This window comes from Stereum hirsutum (genome assembly GCF_000264905.1).
Source record: "Stereum hirsutum FP-91666 SS1 unplaced genomic scaffold STEHIscaffold_14, whole genome shotgun sequence".
NCBI classification, from domain to species: domain Eukaryota; kingdom Fungi; phylum Basidiomycota; class Agaricomycetes; order Russulales; family Stereaceae; genus Stereum; species Stereum hirsutum.
In genome coordinates this window covers 667,951-689,219 of record NW_006763144.1, presented here as the reverse complement: position 1 = coordinate 689,219, position 21,269 = coordinate 667,951, and the positions used below count along the sequence as shown (strand labels likewise).

Here is a 21,269-nt window from a genome sequence, read left to right as displayed (position 1 = left end):
GTACTCCTTCTCAATCTTACTGACCTCATCTCCTCTGCAGACTCTCCTCACCGTGACCCAGGAGCGTGACAATGCTCTCGCCCATTCCCAAACTCTCCGCCATGAACTCGACATGTACACCAGCGTCAACATCCCACACGACATGAAGCCCAGAACCACCATGACCCGGGTCGGTCGTATCCCTCTGGGCCAAAGTACAAATACACGGTCAACGGTTGGTCCCGTCCATCGTTCACACAGCTCGAATGGCTCTGGTGCCAGTGGTGATATGATGTCGAAGTCTACGTCTGCTAATAGGTACTCGACTGTATCGGAGAATGTGGAGGGCGAGATGACTTTGGATGACCTGGCATGAATGTGTTTAGACTGATACTTGGTCGTGTTGCTTGTGCTTGAGCGTCTGATTTTATGCTTTCATCTTCGTACCCGCGTCGCATATGTACTCCTATCTTACTACACCACCAACCCGCGCGAAGCTTTCCTAAACATCAACGCGGGTGTCTCCGGACATCCTTCGGGTAAGCTCCACGAAGTGCCAATGAAGTCTTCCTTGAGCGTGACTTCTCAAATCAATCAGGTCTTTTTGAAGAGTACACCACCAACCCGCGCGAAGCTTTCCTAAACATCAACGCGGGTGTCTCCGGACATCCTTCGGGTAAGCTCCACGAAGTGCCAATGAAGTCTTCCTTGAGCGTGACTTCTCAAATCAATCAGGTCTTTTTGAAGAGTAGTCTCTAGGGAGATGCGCAGAAGACTTCGATGAGGTTCACGGAATGTGCGCAAAAGGGTCAATCAAGTCTCGCTGATTAGGCCTTTTTTGGGTTTTTCTTTTCTTTTGGTTTTACTTTCACTTTTGCTTTCTTTCTTCCTTTCGGTACGAGACTCTCAATCATTGCAGTTGGTAGACAAAAACATGTATATTGTATGTACTTATACATGAGGATGAACAGAGATGTTGAATACCGAGAAATTACTTCACAAGAAGAGAGGTTGAGGGAATACAGGTGCACGAACTTAGCGACAAGACATATTTATCATCGGGACCTGACAAGACAGGTGGGACTCTGCAGCTGGCCGCCGGGCCCGTGAGCGCACCTGAACAGCAGACTCCTCCACATACCGGCTGCTGGCACTACTGATCCTGTTGAGCGAAGACTGTTAATAGACGATGGGCACACGCACCAGTGCCAGATCGTCAAGTTGCACAAGTGAGAAGGAGAGGGGGAAAGAGAAAGGAAAGAACGCACCTTGCTGTTCGCTTCGAACTGTGGCTGGGGGCTTATAAGGAAACCCCATCTTTGATGTGCCAGTGGGGCCACCATCATCGATGACGCGCGTCGACAGGTTTGCTCAGGGAGACGCTGAAGTATCGTTGAGTCTTTTGCCCTTCGTGGATGTTGACCGTGGCTCTCCAGAGAAGATTCAGTGTCAAGACTTCACAGGATCTTTTTCTGGAACGGGGGTGTAGTCTGTACCCTGTCCTCTTACCTTCTCCTTGTCATGCTTTCTTGAATATCACATTTGCACCACATAGCGTGTCACAAGTCTCGTATTCCAAGAAACAAAAGCCTACAGACTGTATACAAGTCAATCATTTCGTCATCGTCATCGCGGTTACAACACGAGTCGCGGGCCTTGAGTCTGGTCTGGAGTCCAACAAAATACAGTACTATGCATAAGAGATATAGCTCGACAAACTTCCTCGGCAGTCTCTTCTCCCTTCACCTCATTGTCCTTCAGCATTCCTTGATATGCGCGAGGTGTCTATGAGTCGTCGAATCCGCCCTCGAAGAGGTAGTTCGCCGCCAGCTCCTCGTTCTTGTCGCAAGCAAAGTAGGCTTCGATGACGGCCTGTCGAGGGAAGCCGAGCGCCTCGAGCTAGATATCACAGGAAAACGTCAGCTCGGGTCCAGAAATCGCGACTAGTCACACAAAAACAATGGCACCAAAGATAACGCACCCTCTCAATCGCCTGCCTCTCCTCCTCCGTGATATTGATGACCTGCGCACCAGGAGGCAATCCACCTCCCTCCCCATCATCCTCAAAGTCCAAACCATTTTCGCCCCCGAGCAACTGAAACAGCGCCTCCGGGTTCTGGGCGATCAATTGTGCCAATTGAGGGTTGCTCCCCGCCAACTGCTGGATCAACGGTTGAATGAGCGCAGGGTTCTGAGCGACGAGTTCCCGGAGTTGCGCGATCTGTGGGTTATCGCGTAAGGCGGAAAGGTCGAAGTTTCCTCCGCCTCCACCGGCACCTGCACCGGGAGCACCACCAAGGGCACCAGCACCGACACCGGCGCCTCCTTGCTGTTGTTGCTGTTGAGCGAGCTATAACGGTAGGAGAAACGATAGAGTTGAGTGAGTGTAACCAAAAGATGGAAGTCGAGGAAGTTACCTGGAAGAGATTCTGGGGTGCTGCAGGTTGTTGGGCAGCGGGCTGGGGTGCGGGAGCAGCTGGTGCCGGGGCAGCAGCAGGTGTCGAACCGGGCGCAGGTGCCGCGGGTGCCGCTCCTGGCGCTGGTCCTGCAGCCTCAGCCTGCAAATGCTCGGGAATACCCTGGATGAAGCAATCCACATCGTATCAGCTCGATAGATCGATCCATTGCACAGCCCTTGTATGTCTAAGAAGAGGACGGCAGGCAAACGCACAGTCATGAGGTATTCGACCGCCCGATCTGGGTTATTATAGCTCGCCCTCATAGCCCTCAACACCTGATCTCTAGGGAATCCCATTTCGACCATGTTTTGGATAGATGATTGCAGAGCATTGCCGGTCAGGAAAGAGCTCATATCACCGAATTGAGCGGGGGTTGCTGCTGGTGCTGGTGTGGTTGCGGCCGGGGCAGCAGCAGCTGGAGCAGGAGCGGGGGCGGCTGGTGTGGCAGGAGCAGGTTGAGGCGTAGATGGTGCAGGAGCTGCAGGGGTGCTAGGTGCGGCGGCGGTACTTGAAGAAGCAGCGGGTGTGGCTTTGGGCTGCACATAATTGTATGAGCAAAATGAATAAATATCGGGGAGCGGTAGGGGCGTCGAAAGCGACAGTGACACAGTGGGAATGATATAAAAAGCAGGGCAGAGGGCGTACCTTAGACACCATGAGAACCAAGAAGTCCTTCTCCTTGATATTACATGACTCTACCGTCTTGTCATCTGGCAGAACTTTGCCTAAAAGGAATCAGAAACAACACGTGAGCCCATGTACTGAGTCTGAGGGATACAATGGGTCGATGAAGCGCACCAGAGTAAATGATTTTCTGGTTCTCTACCGGGTGGCCTTGCAAGTCATTGATCTTCTTCTTCAGATCGCCCACCGTCTCTGACCCCTCCGCATCAAGCTAACAAACAGATCAATAGCGAGAGCGACCAATCCAGCCCACAGAAAAAAAGGTGAACGTCAGTAATCGCGTCCAGGACTTTAGCTTATTGCCTTCCATAGCAGTAGAGCGCACCTGGAACACCTTCTGCTGTAGTGTCTTCACTGTAATCTTCATGCTGGATTACTGAGCTACAGGACAAATCTGAGCCACCCAGAAGTAATCGAATCGTCAGTAAGTTTGGACGAGAGTGAGCGGGAGAAGATGGTGGATGATGGACGTACCGATCTGAGGTTGACAATTGCAGTTGGTGCGGTCTTTGAGGTGACGCGTTCAAGCAGTCGCGTTACGTAAGACGTGTGGCACTCGCCGACTTCCAGTTCAAGGGCTACATATTCGACGGCGAGGAGTGCGATTTCACTTTGACAGTAGATGTATGGAAAAACGATTCAAACGGTACATGCTGTTAGAAAGCAATTGAACGTTTATTCATGGGAATACAACATGATCGTCGCAGCGTAGAATACACAGTAAAGAATACAAGGCATCATCGGCCACAGTCCACAACGAGTAAGCATAAAAGGTCGTGTAACATCATAGATATCGCCTGTCTATAGTCCACCGAGAAGATTAGCCCTTACTCTAGGCTTCCTTCGCATCCGTAGGTGCATTCTCGCTCGGAGGAGCTTCTGGCTTCTTCTGGTCGGCCTCACGCGCCTTCTGGTAGTTCGCAAAGATAGTAGGCAGGACAAGGGTCTAAGATCACGTAGAATAGTGTTAGTGACAAAAGTACACGGAGACCGAGAACAAGAGGAAAGATATGAAGCCTCACCTTGACCACCTTTCCGATGTCGTCCTTGAAGGGGATCTGATCGACTGGAACGCCCTCGGGCATCCAGAACGGCCAGGTCGTACCCCACTCGAAGATGAGCAGCAAGACGCCCCAGTACTGACGTCTAGAGGGGTCGGTGCCGTCAATGATGTACTCACGGATGTCTAGAAGGCTATAGAAAGACGTACCCTTTCTTGAATGTCTCCTGCCACTGTTCACTCCGAGTCGCGTTCTCGTTCGTCCTGAATAGCCACAGCCATCGTAAGGTCGTGACGAATCGTGAGGGGAGACTCAGCCTTCCAACTCACTCAAAGAACTGATTGACGTCCATATCAGAGCACCAGTCTATCCGCTCATACGAGCCCCAGTTCTTGCCCCAGCGCGTGTCCTTCATTTTGTTGATGCGGATGGGGACAGTCATATCCCTCGCAGGGATCCAGGACTCGGAGGTCGGGTAACTAACATGAATGCGTCTATTTAGCAACATTTCTCGTTCATTAGAGTCGAGGTATGAAAATTACACACCTGAAGACGGCATGAAGAGCGTAGGCCGCATAGCGCGCGTTCTTCTCGTCCAGGCCAAGAACGATGAGACCGCGGACGGTGTCTTCCAAGTGCACGATACCGTCTCCGTCGGTATCGAAGAAAGTAGGGGTCTAAATTCAATAAGGCAGCCTCAGCGACCATATGCACAGAATCAAAACGATACGAACCTTGCCTGACATATTCATAGCCTTGACAGTCCACCCTCCGACCTCCCTAACAGCCTTCACCGGCAATCCATTAACATACTCTAACCCTTCGCCCAGCCCTTGCAACCCATCAATAGCCTTCAACCCACTCGCGACAGGCTCAAACACCTTCCCGCTCGTCTCCGCCGCCAAATTCACGACGCCACCCACAGCAGTACCCGCAAGGTCCAATGTGCCGACAGCGACGTTGCTCGTAACGTTCACGCCCGTCTTCGCTACATTCTTGCCGATGTTGAACCCTGCAGAGGTGATGTCCCCGAGAGACCCTACGCCGGTGGTGACAGCAGAGTTGATACCTCCACCGATCCCACCGAGGACGCCTCCGAAACCGCCACCACCACTGGATTCGGGAGGCTGTTGGGGTTGAGAATCGAGGCCAGTCTTTGGGGTGGTGAGTGCGGGATCTGGTTTGGAAGGGTCTGGCTGAGTGTTTAGCTGCTCTTTGGTCGGGTTGAAGGCATTTGTGGCGGATGAGAGACCGCTGGAGACACCTTGTCCAGCCGCGTTGACAGTGTTACCGACGGCGCCGAAAGGTTTCTGGAGGAAAGACATGGTAGGGTACGGGAGCGAGAAAAGGCGACGGGGGAAGGTTGGTTACAGGGTGTACTTATAGGGGGAGAGCGCAGCTGTGGAGACCTATAGCGTCACTGTTGGCTAAGGAGACCTAGGCACGGATAGAAATAAGGACAAGGTTACACTCCCGAGATGGCTAGTTTCATTCCATGCTTGACTGCCTTCAGCGAATGTTCTGCGACGTGATATATTATGCCTGGAATGGAGGAGCTCTGTACGCCAAAGTCGCGACTCGAAGAACAGTGACAATGGTATATATCCTGGAATTGGGGCACAGAGCACTGACAGGATAGCAAATATGGATATGGTCGGTGCCGCCAAGAAGAGATGCTGTACCAAGATTGTTACTGTTAGGACTAGAAGCACATATTTTCCGATTGGGCTGAGGTCTACTCGTGCTCAACATTATCGACGGTGATGAATGAGTTCAAGAATTGTGGGCCGCAACTTTTGCCAGCCCCTGACGTACGCGGTTACGTAAGGGGTGTAGCCCCACGCCTGTCTGGCACACTTGCAACGGCCTGCCAGCTGCTAGCGCTGGGTCATCCCGAGACATTCGCCGCTATCCTAGTTCACATATCCTTCTACTTGTACCATCACCATCTCGTTCTCGCGATTAACTCTGCCGACGGCGACAACGACGACGATGGCGACCACAGAGCATGAGCCAGGCGATGAATACATTCGTCGCACGGCCAACTTCATCAGGACGAATGAAGCCAGGCTAGCAGAGGCTGGTTTCTATCGTCGTCGCAGAAGTGTAAAGCGACCTCCTCCATCGTCTGTGAACGCGTTCAATCCTCTCTCATGGTTTGCCTCAGAACCAGCATCCGCACCAACCAGCCGTCCTCCACCACTCGCGTACAGCACAGACATTCACCGACTCTTCTACCTCCTCATGCGCCTCGAGGCTCTCGGCTTTGAAACTGGCTCACTCGACGTCAAGGTCGACAGTCCATCACGACCACTGAACTACGTCAACCTCTTTTCGGACGCTGACAAGTCGGAGACGATGTCGCTATCATCCATACGCTCCTCCTTCTCAGCCGTATCCCGGCTCTCACTCGGGGCTGGACTTTGGGGTCGTCCGGAACCTCCTAGCGTGGACCAGGAGCTGAAGTACATCTTCAGTAGCTTCACCAAGATCCCTGCCATCTCACTACATGCTCCTGGACCCAAGAAGATTGCAGAGCTTGCAAACGATCCACCCAGCGAGAACGCGCTGCCATTGGATGCATTCAGGAATTTGCAATCCCTTGAATGTATAGACATTGATCCTCGTGCACTCCTGGGTTGGGATAGGTTGGCTGATAGCTTGTGGAGTTTGACGATAAAGAGGAGTGGTTTGGACGACGTGTCGGATGTCTTCATCAGCGCGGTGTTGGACGATCAGGCAAGGAGAGCAGGCGAGATCACGAGTCGGAGGCGTAGACTAGTCCACGGCCCATCACGACAATCCTCCTTCTATAGTTCACCTCTCCCAGAAGCAATTACTGAGGATACAGAAGAGGCGGATACACCTACGACGGAGAAGCCTCAACAGCCGCCTCTACCTCACTCGGACTCGGATTCCGACCTTCCTCAATTAGGCTCCTCGAAATGGGCTTTCCTACGATTCCTCTCCCTCTCGGATAACTCTCTGACGTTCCTCCCAACATCGCCATTACACTATCTGACATCACTCACCCATCTCGACCTTTCGTCAAATCTGCTCGTATCTATACCTCCCGGCCTCTCACAGCTCTACAACCTCATCTCCCTCAACCTCTCCGATAACATGATCGACTCAGTCCTAGGAATCTACAAACAACTAGGCCAGATCCTCCGACTCGACCTATCGCATAACCGTCTCGATTCCCTCTGCGGTCTTGAACGTCTCATGGCCCTCGAGCGTATTGACGTCCGGCACAACCTCCTCGAGGACACCGGCGAGGTCGGCAGACTCGCAACATTGCCCAACGTCAGCGAAGTGTCGATCGAAGGGAACCCTTTCGTAGACATCGAGGAGAACTATCGAGTGAAATGCTTCGATTTCTTTTGGAAGGAGGGAAAGAGCATCCTGCTGGATGGCACACCGGCAGGGTTCTACGAGAAATCGCAGTTGTCAGCTCAACCTAACCAGCAGATGACGTCGGCGCGACCCGTCTCGAAGGCTTATTCACCGCCCGTCATCCCTGTCGGTGCAGTCGTGCCCGCGCCACATATCAATCCAGCGAGCTCGTCAAGCAGCCCTGGCCTTTCCCCGTCCGGTTCAGCGCATAGCGGATCGCCGTATGTTCCTCCAGTAGTGAGCAAGGGCAAGCGGAGGAAGATTAAGCGGATCGTGGATTTGGACGGCGACGACCAGAGCTTGCGCGCGAGGTCCACGAGTCCTGTTACACGCAATGGAGCTGGACACGCTCGTGCTGCTTCAGCCGCAGCACCCATAACTTCTGCAGCAGCACCTCCACCACGATCCGCTTCACCAGCGCATGGTGAAGATACTACACCTCGAGCTTCCGCCATCGCACCGAACACGGGTTCGATACGACGTCCGAAGACGAGACATCAGCGTTCACAGACAGACGTGATCATTTCAAGACCATCTTCTCCTCCCCACTCTTCACCGTCACCACCAACACAACCCCCCTCCACCGTCTCTCCGCCATCCGCTTTCACAACCACCATGTCCCGCAACGGAGCCGGACATAACAGTCTTCGTGTGAAGGGCAACAAGAGTGCCGCTCGTAGGGCACGAGCCGCCGCCTCTGTCTTCGAGCCTCCACCAGATTCTGCGCGGGATGGTGTGAGCCTTAATGGTCAAGGAGGGGCACGAGGAGGGAAGTCGGTGGCGGAGGAGATGAGGGATGCGGAGGCGTTTAGAGCGAGGATCGAGGCGTTGAAGGCGGATATGGGCGAGGGGTGGCTGAAGGTGTTCAGTCAGAGTGGGATGGGGCAGACGGGGGTCCAATCGGGTGCGTGAGTGGAAGTTGAGGTGGATATTTGGCTCAGTTGAGGAGGTGGACGGATGGATGGATGGGAGGGTCTGCTTGTGTACCATAGAGTTTTGTTTTATGTGTTTTGGTGCTTCTTTATTCGTCTTTGTGCGTTTCTTTCTCTCCGTCTTCCTGCTCATGTGCTTCTGATCTCATCCGGTTTTTTTGTGCTGTTCTCTGTTTCCTTAGTAGTTTGTCGCGTTGTTCCTCTTGTCCTTATTATAACTGGGTTTCGTTGGATCTCAATATTGCTATCTACATATGCCACACCTATTACTACTCCGTTGTCACTTCACGCTACTCGTCCTGCATAGACTCGACTTATGACCATGGTTCATGCACCACGACATCTACTTTTTCCTCGCCTGTTTTCGTTTTCCGTCTCTGTCGTGCTCCGTTGTGCCTTTACCGCGTCGGTCGTGCCTGTACTATTTTGACTGCTCATCCAAGGAAACTTATATTCAGGACGTCTACTCTTCGGGCAGGTCGGTAGTAGACACGGAACTTATGGAATCGAAGGATATGGTGGATTTGTGAGAAATGTATGTATGTCAACAAACCAGCTGAAATCTCTAAGCACTTAGATCAAAGAGGCGACATACACCTAAGAAGAGAAACGAAAATGACAATGACGATCGACCTTTCAAGAAAGACCCGACAGCATACGAGAGCGATGATTTGCGAAAGCGAGTAGGGAAAAAATTATAGGACGAAGGTAACCGAATAGGTTGTTTGGGAAGGCGGCGGTTACAAAAGAAAAACGGGTAATCGTGGTCGATTAGAGCCCGCTCTCAGCGATGCCGAATTTCGCAGTCCATGAGTCGACGAGAATACGAGCGCGATCGCGTAGTGCGAATTCGGCGTCGAAGGGGATCTCATCGAGAGTAGCGAACCGAGACAAGGTTTGGCCCAGTCCGCTCGTCTGCGTCGTGTTATGTCATGATGAGGAGAAAAGGTCAGGAAGTTGAATCAAGAGCGTCGATCAAGGGAGGACAAACCTGTAGGGCGTTGAGGTCGACGTGGCTCTTTATGCGGTCGATATCTCTGAGGACACCGCTGATAATGCTCATGGCCTGAACGTTTGGCCCGATTGCGGATGAAATCAGGACAGAGAAAGACAAGATGATCGGCGAACACACACCTGGTGATCTGTCACACTTTTCCCTTTGACAACCTTTTGGAACACACTCGTCCAGTTCGCGAGTAAGTCCTCGTCAAAGCTCTCTGCCAAGTCGGTCGCCGGGACGCTTGCTCCCGTATTTTCAACGTCAATTACGGGTACGCTCGAGGAATGTGCGTCGGTGTCGTCGTTCTCCAAACGTCGCCTTTTCGCCGCACGACGAGCACGCTCCGAAACTTGAGCGGAGGAAGGGAGAGAGAGCCTGGCTGGGCCGTCCTCAGAGATTTCGGAGGTCGCACTGCGGGAGCGTGAAGTGGCAATGAACGAGACATCGAGGATGCCATGAGGCCCATTTTCCAGCGGAGGGAGGATAGTGTTGGTGTACCTCACACGAGACTATGTGAAACAAAAGTGTCAGTATATGTTGTGTACATCAAAGACCGACAAGGAAGAACGGGTAGGAGTGACGAGGTCTGAGCGTATACATACTGGTTTCGGTTTCGGCTTTCTGCCAGCACCTCTCTCCAAATCCCCTTCCCCAAACATCATCTCCAGCATGTTGGCAAATGTCGAAACAGAGGAAGCTTGAGGACAGATGCAACCATTCGGCAGATCGTTGTATCCAGGGTATTTTGCGCCTATGCTTTCGCTCTGAGTCAAGTATCCGCGCACCAACCTCCTTGCATCCATTGAGTAGCGCTTCAAATATGACCTCTCCCTCTCATCCATAATCACTTCGCCACTCTCGTCAACGGGGTAGACATCCTGGCTGGGCACTAGCGTGATTTCGGCCGCACCCAAGCACTCGTCAAACTCGTGTGTCGCAACGTCGATCTCTTCAGGAATAGCAGCGAGCTGGCGCCTTTTGGAGCTTGCCTTCGAAAGCACAGGTGCATTTGAGGGCGAATCCGAAGGCGGCGAGGGCGCGCGGGGTGGAGGAGCGGATGATGAAGAAATAGAGAGGACGGGACGCGGGATGCGGGGAGGCCTCGTTGTCTGACTGACTCTGGACGCATCGTTCAGCACTTGTACGAGAGACCGAGCGTTGCTAGTGAGAGGCGAAACGACGCCGGACAGATCATCCAAGGGCCCATGAGTTGCAGAGGAGGAAGGAGACGCAGGTGCGGGATTAGGGAGATGTAAAGGGAGGGAAATAGGGTCCTCAGAGGGAAGTCGAGGCAGGAGAGTCCCGTTCGACTCGTCGTGAAGGCCAGAGTGCTGGGAGTTGACTCGTGGGGTTGAGTCATGGCTCTTCTGAAGTGGTGGGAGTGCATGAACCTTCCGAGGTGGGGACAAAAGGATCACATCCCATTCTTCCGAGTCTACCACAGAGTTCTGAAAGATATATTTAGTAATTGACCTATTGTGAACATGCAGAAGGATAATTTTATGCTCACTGCAGATGGCGCCTTGACCTCGGTAAGAGACCGAATCACACGAGACTTTCGTGCCTTGGCCAGAGCATGGCGGGACGGGAGTATAACACCCTCGAGTTTGCGTGAAGGTTTGGGGCCACGTCGTAGCGGAGAAAATGACTGTGTGGCGACGCTACGTGACACAGAGGCTGTCCGCGAGCCTTTGACGATGTGGCCTAAGCTCGATGCATGGTGCAAATTGAGAGCAACAACCAGAGGGTTAGGTGAGGACTTTCTTGTGATTCCTGTTACGGAGCCTGATGTTGGGGTTGTGCTGTATGTTCCAGTCGAGTTAGAGGCAGAGGTCAAGAGTTCCTCGACGTCGTTCCGCGAGACTGTTGATGTGTCACTGATCTGTGACTGAGTGTGACCTGTGACACTGACACTGTCACACAGACCGGTAGCCATTCGTCCGATGTCTGAAGATGTCTGCACATCATTCGAAATTGAGGAGTGATCCTGCTCTGCTCCTTCACCACCAGAGTTATCAAGAAGGACTTCCCAAGCTGGGATGTCTGCTTGTCCAGGATAGGAGAAATTGAAATAAGTAACAACAAGATTTGCAATCAACGGTAATAAATATCACCTTGATCATCCATATGATAGAAAACTGAAGGGTTGAACATCATGGTCAGAATCAGATAGGAGATGCAAGTAGAAAGAGTGATCAATCAAAGCTATAATCACAGACCGTCTTGTTGTAGGTTAGTATTCTTTGAGATTGCTTGTGATAACGAGGGTGACCTCAGTGTAGATTCAAATTGTGAAGGGTATGGAAGTTGCATGCTAGGTCTGAGAAGAAGGAGGATAGGGCTAGAGAAGAACCAGTTTGTGCTCCTTTCACAAAGACAAAGCTATAGTGAATACTGAGCACCAGCTTAGGAAATGCTCTGCAGCAAGGGAAAAGATAGACGCACTAGTGATTACACTAAAAATACAAGTGATAAAGTTCAGTATCATTTATATATAATGAAGAGGTTTGTATATATACCTTTGAAGATAAGAGACACTGATGTGATGGAGGTGACCGTGCAAGATGAAGAAAGGAAGGGCGAGAAATAAGATTATCTAAATAGATATATTTATCATAAAGATAAATAAATATATGTCACTTGTCGAGGTAGGCTTCATATATTAATGCAGAAAGGCTGAGCCTGCCAAGGTCGGAGCCAGTGTCCAGCCGAGCGGAGTTTGACCATATGTCATGGCCGGGCTTACTCAACGTCAATCTGAGTGTCTTCCACCGCTGACCCAGGTCCAAAGGTGAAGAGGCGATTTGAGGTTGCAGGTGGTGTTCACAAGACAGTCTGAAGAGACAAGGTTGAAGGGGGCAAAAGATAAATTGAGTCAGAAAGCTAGTCCAGGTGTTGACGAGCTCAAAGATAGGGTACGTAGATACATGCAGACCACTATATATACTATGAGGGGCTAGAAGCTGATGGAGAGGGTCTGAGCCAATCGGGTAGAACGTGAGAGACAGAAGCAAAGGGAGGCCGGCCAAGTTGGTTGACGAGATAGCCGGACTCTTGAGCATAGCTGGGTAACTAATCGGAAAGGAGAAGTAGTTAACCGTAGCGACACATATTGTATGTGAGGGAGCCAATTGGAAGTGATGTGGGAGCGTAGAAGAAGTAAGGTCCCGAAAAGTCGGAAGTCATAGTCAAGGGTATGTAGGAGAAACTCGGAGTAAGTGGAAGGGGGTGTGTTCGAAGAGGAGGGAAGTGGAAAGGCTAGAGGGAAATGTGGAAATAAATGGAAAGGGAAAAAAAAAGAATATGTCCGTATGTATGCTCCTTACACTACACATTCCTTCATGTTCATGCATGTCACTCCTCGAGTCCTTAGTTCGTTCCACTTCCTTTGATTCACAACTTTTCTTGTTCTTTGCCTCAACCTTCGTTCTCACATTTGTTTTTATTAATAGACTCTTTAAGCTCCCCTTTTATGATACCCTTCATCACTTTTACTTATAATAGCCAACGGTAATGGTCAAATTCCCCTCCCTCACCTCAGGCTTGTTCAGGGAGCCAACCAGCTCCCGCTGGGTCACAGTTAATTGCTAATGCCTCAAGTGACCATATACCCACCAACGGCCAGGCGGTCCCCATGGGCACAAACAGTGGTGCCAACAACAGTGGAAATAGCCAGCAGTCCGCCCCTCAGCAGCCTAGTGTACCTTAGCTCGCCATTCAGCCTGCCGCTCAACAACACACTTCTCAATCCGCTGTCCAACCGCCCGCTACCCAACCACCTATCTAGCAGCCCGCCTAGCAACCCGTCCAGCAGCCCACCCAGGGATCTTTCCAAGCTGCCGTGCCTGCTCTTGCTCAACCTTTCCCGCCTGCTACCAATATGCAAGCTGCTATGGTCGTGTCAGCAAAGGTTACCAAGCACGCACATGCTGCTGCTGCTACCATTTCAGGCAGAACAAAGCTGATTCCAGATGTGGTTGAAGGATTTACTGCTGACACTACTGAGTTTCGTAAGTGTCTAATTATCTGTCTTTCCTTTCCTTTCACTTTCACTTCCTCTTCCTCTTTCACCTTCACACCTACCTCTATTCCTCATCTTTATTCATTATCACCTCTATACATTATCAAACATTCTGTTCACAACATCTCAACTCCTTTGGAGTTCCTCATAATATCACACATCCTTCTGTCCCACTTTCATTATATAACACCTTCTCATTTTACATCCATTCATGTTGCATATCTCTTTTTGTTATTTGGGCTTGCCCATCCGCTTTCATACTCGTTCAGGCTTGCCCACCTGTAACTCTTTTGCAGATCATTCGTGGCCTAGTTGCCTTGTTTCATATCTTCATCTCATCATTCATTGTCACTGACAAATTTTTGTCTGCATATATGCTGTTACAGCGCTACCAGTGTGGCTCCTCACCACCATCAAGAACATCAAATTCATTCCATATTGTAACTTAACTGTGGCTGGTCATTGTGTCAAACCACGTCAGGAGAACATTACTCTCAGTAATGTCCTCGGTCTCGCTGACGCCCCTCTCAATCGCTCTGGGGAAAAGGACCTCATTTTTGCTGAGTTCATACCTGTCACCCCTGTGGTTGTTTGTCTTACCAAGGAAGTGTATAGGACTCAAGGTGATTGTCTTGAGGCCTATCACCATACAGTTGCGTCTCTCAGCTACCGACATAATTAAAAAATTGTGCCCACTTATGACATTTGGTATTTGTAAGAAGGCCACGGCTAACCTTTGTCATGACCTTGCTACATTTAATGCTACCGAGTACGGCCTCATCATAGCAGATTTCACCTTAAATGCCGTTGCTTCTAGCGTAGCACCACTGATCACGGCTCCGAATGTTGCTCCTGCTTCGCTATTCTTCTTGGCCATGCCTACTCCTTCATCCTCTGCCGCTTCAGCTTTCACTTTCAATAGCAATAGTGGTCCTCTGCCTCCTTCCAGCAGTTTGCAGCCAGTATATAAGAAGGCTCATGTCATGAGCGTCCGAGCCGACGCTAGCAAGCAAAGGTGAGGTACCCGAGCCGAAGCTAGCAAGCATAGGCGAGGAATCCGAGCAGCAGCGAGGATTTTTATGGCCTTTAATTTTTTCTTACACCCTTCTTTTTTCGTATCTTTTTACACATTCAGTAGACCCTCTCATCTACTCCTATCACACTCCGCTTTATTTCTCAATCCACTACACCATTCTACCCCCTTCATTTCGCCCTTCCTTGTTATTTGCACTACTGTACATTTTTCCGGTTACACATGCTCTCATTTTTGGTTCTACTTCGACCCCGACCACTCTCCTCTCTCTCTCATCATCCCCCTCGACTTTATACTCTCCATATATTTTTCTACTTCGATTTTCACTTCTCAGGACGCACAGGGATCACCTACAACTCTCTACTACACCTCAGGCTCGACACCTATCATTCCCACTCAAGTATGGCTTCAATATCCGAGGATAATTGCTTGCTGGACTTCCCCCCACATTATTCTTCGTGTACCATACTTTCCTCGCCTTTCCACTTCATACTCCAACGACTCTACACGAGGAGAGTAGCCTGGAGATGAAGCCTATGAGCTAGAACAGTCTTCTTAGAGGTTCCCTGGATTATTGAGGATGGCATAGGACATTCCGGCAGCCTACCTTGCACATACGAAGCGGTTACATGTCCATCCTACCCTCTAAAAGTGTCTCACAGTAATCGGGCATCATTACAAGTCCTAGGAAATATTACCAGACCTCCACACCCTCCACACCTGGATATCCCAGTAGTATGCCTATCTGATTTCGCTTTCCTAAGAGACATTTTCCCTACCATCCTCGCCCATGAATATTCACAGACGGAATAAAAACCTAGAAGACATGCTCAAATTCTTTCCAGCATTTATCCAATTTTATTGGGACCTCCACTCGCAGACCACTCTGGAACTGGAGATCGTGGGAAACACCCGGCTAACCCCGGAAGTCGCGTCCATTTCGACTTTTCCTCCTCCCTCACTTATAATTGCATTGTGAGGCATTTTCCCGGACAACCTCTGAAATGTCTCACATGCAGAGGAAGATACACAACTCGAGAAGTCTTCCACGATTTTTCTGGCAATTCTACCATTTTATTCGAAGCTCCCAGCAGTCCACACCCCGAGCAGAGCTCAGGAACCGGAGGTCGGGCCGAGCTCCTGGTTCCTGTAGATCGTTTCAAACTCTGCTTCCCCTGTCCTTCCTCAGCTTGCACTCGCTCTAGAAAAGGCTGTAGGGCATCTATTAAATCCAAACAAAATGCGCGTATACTCTATGGATCCATACCTTTCGATTAATACCATTTATGGAATATTCGGAGCAGAATTGGTGTAGGGCGACATTTCTGAGACACAGCTCATCTCAGGGCCATCTGATAACAATGCATCCCCTATTTTTCATCTTCCACCCGTCCTAACTCCGAGTATTTGGTATAGATCGAAAGCTATAGCATTCCCCTATCGCCTCATGTTGTTGTTTTGCCATTTCATCAGATTTCCGTACCATGTTCTGATGAATACTTAGGCTTGGCTTGAATCTGTGCCTGTCCATTGTTCTCTTGATTGTTTTTCCTCATTCTGGTCATCTATATTTTACTGTACACTCTCGTCTCATTCTAGAGACCTCTTCTGGCATGCTACAATACATCTGCACAGTTCTCTTAGTGTTTATTGTAGTGTACAGCGATGGGTACATTTATTATGACTTGCATGACTCAGACAGTCTCCTTACCTTAGAACATTTGTCATTCTCTGCTTTTTCGTACAAGTCTCGGCTGGATATGACTCGGACTTTCTCTCGTATAAATAGGATAGCTCAGTCATATATTTACTCAGTTTCAAGATCGTCTATTCCTGGATAGTCACCCAACTCAATTTACTCTCCAACCCTGTCTGCACAAGGTCTCTCCCCTCTCTTCCAGTGCTTGTGCGGATTATATTCTCTCTTAGTAGTGTAGAGTGGTCTTGAACCGAGAGTGTCATGACCTTTCATCATTTCCATGCCTTTTCTATTATTTCCTGGTGTGTGCCACAGTTGGGCCACACTTTTCCGAGTTTCTGTGCCACTGTGGCCTGGGTTTGGTTGTGTTTGGTTCTGGCTAGTATATAAACCTACCTACTTCCTGTTTTGTACTCTAGTCTTGAGATCGTCAATCTCCCCCCTATACAACCTTTTCCTCGCCCTTGGTGTGTGTTTCTGAGTAAGAGATCGCCTGCCAGCAACCCCTCTTTGTAGGACATGGTTGTTCTGGTATGGTCGTGATAATGACAGATGTGTCTACTATATATACTAGAGTCCGTCTGAGCCAATGTTCTACCCAAACGACAAAAGGAGCACCAAGTGACAAATATTCTAAGCTACAATGACTGACTGGCTGTGTAGGATGAGTAAGACAGATGTCCATCAATGTACGCTACTGGAAACACCAAGTAGAGCCTTTAATGGAATTGTAGCATGTAAACAGAGGTCGCCAGAACAAGACGAGAATTTACAAGATGAAGAAAAACTCATGTACAAGGCAAAACATTCAAGACAACAATGGACACAAAGTAGGCTAAGTTCGCATATGGGTATCTCGTGTTCTTCTTCCGAGTTTGTTTCACCCTCACAAGTTTGTAGCTCGGAGCGTGCATCAGGTTCATTCAAATGTTCATTTCAAGAGCAGGATTTTGAAGAATGATGTCCTTCCAAGATCAATTGGAACTCCGCTCGGAGTTCCCCGCTTCACCGATGCATGCTCCCACACCCACTTACACTGTACTGAATTCAAGGACACTCTGATTCACAGGAAGTGTCTTCTCCTGCAGACCTCGGTCTTTCCATTTGCGAAAGAAAACTGGTGGCAATTAGTTAGCTCAGTGAAAAATCTGGATTCCTATTGAGACTAGAAATAAATTCATCTCATTTCGGAAAAATAATGTTTTAAACAAATGTGGATAGGCCAAGGATAGGCTGGTTTGAGTGTTTGCAATGCCATTCATTACCAAATGCAAGTGTTGTGTAGGATTGAATTTCTTCATAAGGTGCTTGTCTGGTTTACATATTTTGGTGTTTGGTGCACGCCGAAGATGGGTGTTTATCGTTCTGAAAGCGGCTGTGATGCTGTAAATGGTGGAAGTTACCATGGTGTTATCACTGCCATAAGCAGAGAAGACAGCACCAAATGCGGAAGCGACAAGCCTATTTGGTCGCGTCGGTCGCGTGGCAAGTTTGGGGTCCTCCGCCTGGCACCGTTTCGAGTGTTGACCGACCTTGAACTCAGCATTCCACCCCGCCTCGCCGCCGCCTCCCTTCTCTGGCTCTTTTGCCTGCCCCCTTCTCCCTGTCGTTCCTTACCTTCTATTCCTCCAACCTTCAGTCATCATGGGTGCAAACCTCTCGAAAGCCCTCGGTATGTGAACGTAAACTGGCACCGGTGTCGTCTTTACTGAGCCACGGTTCTCGCTGTGTATAGGCAAGATTTTCGGCAATAAGGAGATGAGGTTGTTGATGCTTGGACTTGACGCTGCCGGAAAGACAAGTACGGCGGTCTCTGCCTGTACTTACATGTGTGCTGCGCTCACCGTTCGACTTATCCAGCTATTTTGTACAAACTCAAACTCAACCAGTCCGTTACCACCATCCCAACCGGTACGCACAGCCGCTGTCACACATCATATGCGTTTGTCCCATACTTACCACTTTACCAGTCGGCTTCAACGTTGAAACCGTGACATACAAGAACGTGAAGTTCAATGTGTGGGATGTTGGCGGCCAGGATAAGATTCGGCCGCTTTGGAGGCATTATTACACCGGCACGCAGGGTCTAGTTTTCGTTGTGGATAGTCAGGATCGTGAGAGGGTAGACGAGGCGAAGCAGGAGCTGCATCGGATATTAAGCGATAGGGAGATGAAAGAGTGTTTGTTGCTTGTGTTCGCGAACAAGCAGGATTTACCCGGAGGTGCGTCTGTGATATGCACCAGCTCATGCGCCTTCTTTCTGATACATACTCCCTCGTTTCACGCAGCCATGTCACCAGCAGAAGTCACCGAGAAGCTGGGGCTGCACCGGATGCGTGACCGTGCGTGGTATGTGCACCCAAGGTGAGCCACTCCGTTCGCTCCCAGGGTGCGAAGGCCGCGTTCGTTGACATCTTTCCTCTTCTATAGTTGTGCCACCACAGGAGAGGGCTTGTTCGAGGGTCTCCAATGGTTATCTCAGAACGTGAAAAAGCGCCAGCAATGAGTTCGTTTCATATGCTTTCTCTTTCATTTTCGTCTTTTCCACTTGTCCTCTTTCTTTTCCTTGTTATGGGTCCCTCGCTATTCCCTTATATCATCTTCTCGCCATATACCCTACCATTATCTGCTCCAGCCTCTTGACTATGGTCCCAGATGACACCCTCCCACGCGCTCCCCCACCGGATAATGGTCCCCTGAATCTATAGTCTTCTTTTCCCCCGCCATGATCTGGTTGCCCAGACTTGCCCTTGTCCGATACAGCCCATCAACCTCAACCACTCGTTTCTCTTGCTTTTCAAGACGTTCTTTCTGTGCTTCTAAATTTCGACGGACAGCATCTTATTACTCTCTAATGATATGGTACGGCGCGGCAGCTGATTTCTGAACGTATGATGCATGCCAGAAGTGCATGGATACGCTCTCGTAATTAGCTTCGGTAGGGGGTTGCGGGTCACCAAACCCGTTGGCGCGCTGCAAATTTTGTTGGCGCGTGAGGTCTGTATCGTAGCCCTGCTCGTATAGCACTACATGAATGATAGCTCGCGCTTTTCTCCATTTCGTCTCTTGAGCGGTGTATGGTCGTGTGGCGTAACCCAGTAAGCTGCCACGACTAACGTCGCCACTCTTTCCTTGCACGCATCGCGCATAGATGACGCCTTTACTCGCAAAAGTCAGCAAATGACATCTCAAAATATTCTGTCCACGCTCGTCGCTTGACCACAACTTGTCTACGAACCGTCATGATATCTGCGCTGCGTTCGGTGTCCAGGGTGGCCGGTCGGTCACGGAGAGGCTTTACCACTCAAGCCGTGCAAGGTCTCACTGGCGCCGTCGGAAACACCCCCTTGGTGCGCTTGACTTTCATCCACGACATCGAGGACTTGCTCTCGGCTTACTATAAACCTCTCGATATCTCTAGATTCTGTTGAAGAAACTCTCAGAGAAGACTGGCTCGCGTGTATATGGCAAAGCTGAGTTCCAGAACCCTGGTGGAAGCGTGAAGGATCGCGCTGCTCTCGGTCTCGTCGAGAATGCGGAGGCAAATGGAAGGTGCGTGTTTTACCTGATACCTCCTTGGGATGTTTTAGAGGCTGACTTCGTTGCCCAATCTATCATCTTTCTACCTGCTATATTTCTATGGTCTCGCAGTTTGAAGCCAGGAGGTACAGTCGTTGAGGGTACTGCAGGAAACACCGGTATTGGCCTCGCTCATGTCTGCAGAGCCAAGGGCTACAAGTGCGTTATCTATATGCCAAATACTCAGGTGCGTTATTCATTTCCCACTGTATTTCATGCGACCCTTGAATCCGTCGGGGACTCCGTGCTGAACGCGTTATTCTCGCAGAGTCAAGAAAAGATCGACCTTCTTCGCATGCTCGGCGCAGACGTTCGGCCTGTTCCTGCAGTCGCGTTCGAGAATCCTCTAAATTACAATCATCAAGCTCGCGAGTACGCTGAGAGCATCCCCAACGCTATCTGGACAGACCAGTTCGACAACACCGCGAATGCCGAGGCACATTACCGGACGACGGGTCCTGAGATCTGGACTCAGACAAACGGAGACGTGGATGGTTTCATCTGTGCGACTGGGACGGGGGGCACACTCGCTGGTGTGGGGAGGTATTTGACGGAGAAGAGTCAGGGCAAGACGCAGATCTGGATTGCTGACCCGCCGGGCAGTGTGTTGCACAGCTATATCACTAGCGGTGGTAAGCTGAAGGAGAGGACCGGCAGCTCCATCACCGAAGGTGCGTTACTTCCTCTATCAGGGCTATTTGTGATTAAAGTGAGTGAGGGGTGTAGGTATCGGCCAGGGACGTATCACGAACAATTTGGGCACATTCGTGGAGAAGGTTTCTGGCTCTCTGAGCATCGCGGACGAGAAGTCTATCGCTATGATCTACGATCTGCTCGACACTGAAGGATTGTACCTCGGAGCGAGTTCCGCATTGAACGTCGTGGCAGCATATGAGATGGCTCAGTCGCTCGGCCCAGGTACATCATGACTTCCTTCACGATCATCCAGAGTTGCTAAATATTCGTTTCTGTTAGGCAAGACTGTTGTTACAATTCTTTGCGATGGGGCCTATCGTTATCAGAGTCGGCTGTTCTCGAAGAAATGGTTGGAGAGCAAGGGTCTTTCGGACGCTATCCCAGAACATCTGAAGAAGTATGCTGTTTTAGACTAGAATTAATCATGTACTGCGATGATGCAAATAAAGCATTATTTCATGTATGCCAACTCGAATTTCTTGAGTACATAGAGGTGAAGTGGCGCTGAGTGCCACAGTAACGCTTCGCGTCCGGTCACAGTGACAAGCGCGTCGCGACATCGTCAGTCGTGTCGTCAAGCGCTTGCGTCGTCAAACAGTTACAGCATAACGAACTGTCCTACTGGATGGCGTCCAGCTTAAACTCTCCTTGGATTCGACAATACGTCATTGGAATTGCTGAGACCGTCGGCAGCGATCTGACCAAAGTCGAGACACATGGCAAGGGCAAAAAGGTCCAACTCGTCGAGGTGAGTGACTTATCGCTTGCGACTTCAACCAAGTTTTGCCTT

General features: G+C 50.2%; 6 protein-coding genes across 6 annotated transcripts; 4 read left to right on the top strand and 2 right to left on the bottom strand.

Moving 5' to 3' along the window:
• Positions 1-1,533: 1,533 nt before the first annotated feature.
• On the bottom strand, positions 1,534-3,578 carry STEHIDRAFT_124162 (UV excision repair protein Rad23). The gene is made up of 7 exons (XM_007307963.1): positions 3,448-3,578; positions 3,237-3,333; positions 3,084-3,163; positions 2,651-2,974; positions 2,397-2,558; positions 1,961-2,329; positions 1,534-1,878 (listed from the first exon to the last, which is right to left on the bottom strand). The coding sequence occupies exons 1-7, from the start codon at positions 3,487-3,489 to the stop codon at positions 1,765-1,767; spliced, it is 1,188 nt and encodes a 395-aa protein (XP_007308025.1). The 5' UTR covers positions 3,490-3,578; the 3' UTR covers positions 1,534-1,764.
• Positions 3,579-3,809: 231 nt separating this feature from the next.
• On the bottom strand, positions 3,810-5,448 carry STEHIDRAFT_102234 (uncharacterized protein; the record flags this gene model as incomplete). The annotated part of the gene is made up of 6 exons (XM_007307962.1): positions 3,810-4,068; positions 4,145-4,268; positions 4,333-4,386; positions 4,453-4,602; positions 4,670-4,800; positions 4,858-5,448. The coding sequence occupies 6 exons, from the start codon at positions 5,446-5,448 to the stop codon at positions 3,955-3,957; spliced, it is 1,164 nt and encodes a 387-aa protein (XP_007308024.1). The 3' UTR covers positions 3,810-3,954.
• Positions 5,449-6,075: 627 nt separating this feature from the next.
• STEHIDRAFT_124161 (uncharacterized protein) lies at positions 6,076-10,672 on the top strand. Its single transcript, XM_007307961.1, has 4 exons — positions 6,076-9,366; positions 9,443-9,517; positions 9,586-9,960; positions 10,054-10,672. Exon 1 carries the CDS (start codon positions 6,116-6,118, stop codon positions 8,429-8,431), a length of 2,316 nt encoding a protein of 771 aa, XP_007308023.1. The 5' UTR covers positions 6,076-6,115; the 3' UTR covers positions 8,432-9,366; positions 9,443-9,517; positions 9,586-9,960; positions 10,054-10,672.
• A 2,413-nt stretch (positions 10,673-13,085) lies between these two features.
• STEHIDRAFT_113920 (uncharacterized protein) lies at positions 13,086-14,930 on the top strand (the record flags this gene model as incomplete). The annotated part of the gene is made up of 5 exons (XM_007307960.1): positions 13,086-13,151; positions 13,251-13,461; positions 13,859-14,095; positions 14,139-14,487; positions 14,840-14,930. The coding sequence occupies 5 exons, from the start codon at positions 13,086-13,088 to the stop codon at positions 14,928-14,930; spliced, it is 954 nt and encodes a 317-aa protein (XP_007308022.1).
• Positions 14,931-17,742: 2,812 nt separating this feature from the next.
• Positions 17,743-18,982, top strand: STEHIDRAFT_102230 (CPS1 protein). Its single transcript, XM_007307959.1, has 6 exons — positions 17,743-17,876; positions 17,940-18,005; positions 18,065-18,115; positions 18,175-18,426; positions 18,493-18,568; positions 18,635-18,982. The coding sequence occupies exons 1-6, from the start codon at positions 17,849-17,851 to the stop codon at positions 18,708-18,710; spliced, it is 549 nt and encodes a 182-aa protein (XP_007308021.1). The 5' UTR covers positions 17,743-17,848; the 3' UTR covers positions 18,711-18,982.
• Positions 18,983-19,437: 455 nt separating this feature from the next.
• On the top strand, positions 19,438-20,946 carry STEHIDRAFT_84109 (cysteine synthase). Its single transcript, XM_007307958.1, has 6 exons — positions 19,438-19,554; positions 19,626-19,756; positions 19,856-19,970; positions 20,052-20,454; positions 20,510-20,701; positions 20,759-20,946. Exons 1-6 carry the CDS (start codon positions 19,447-19,449, stop codon positions 20,893-20,895), a joined length of 1,086 nt encoding a protein of 361 aa, XP_007308020.1. The 5' UTR covers positions 19,438-19,446; the 3' UTR covers positions 20,896-20,946.
• Positions 20,947-21,269: the final 323 nt, after the last annotated feature.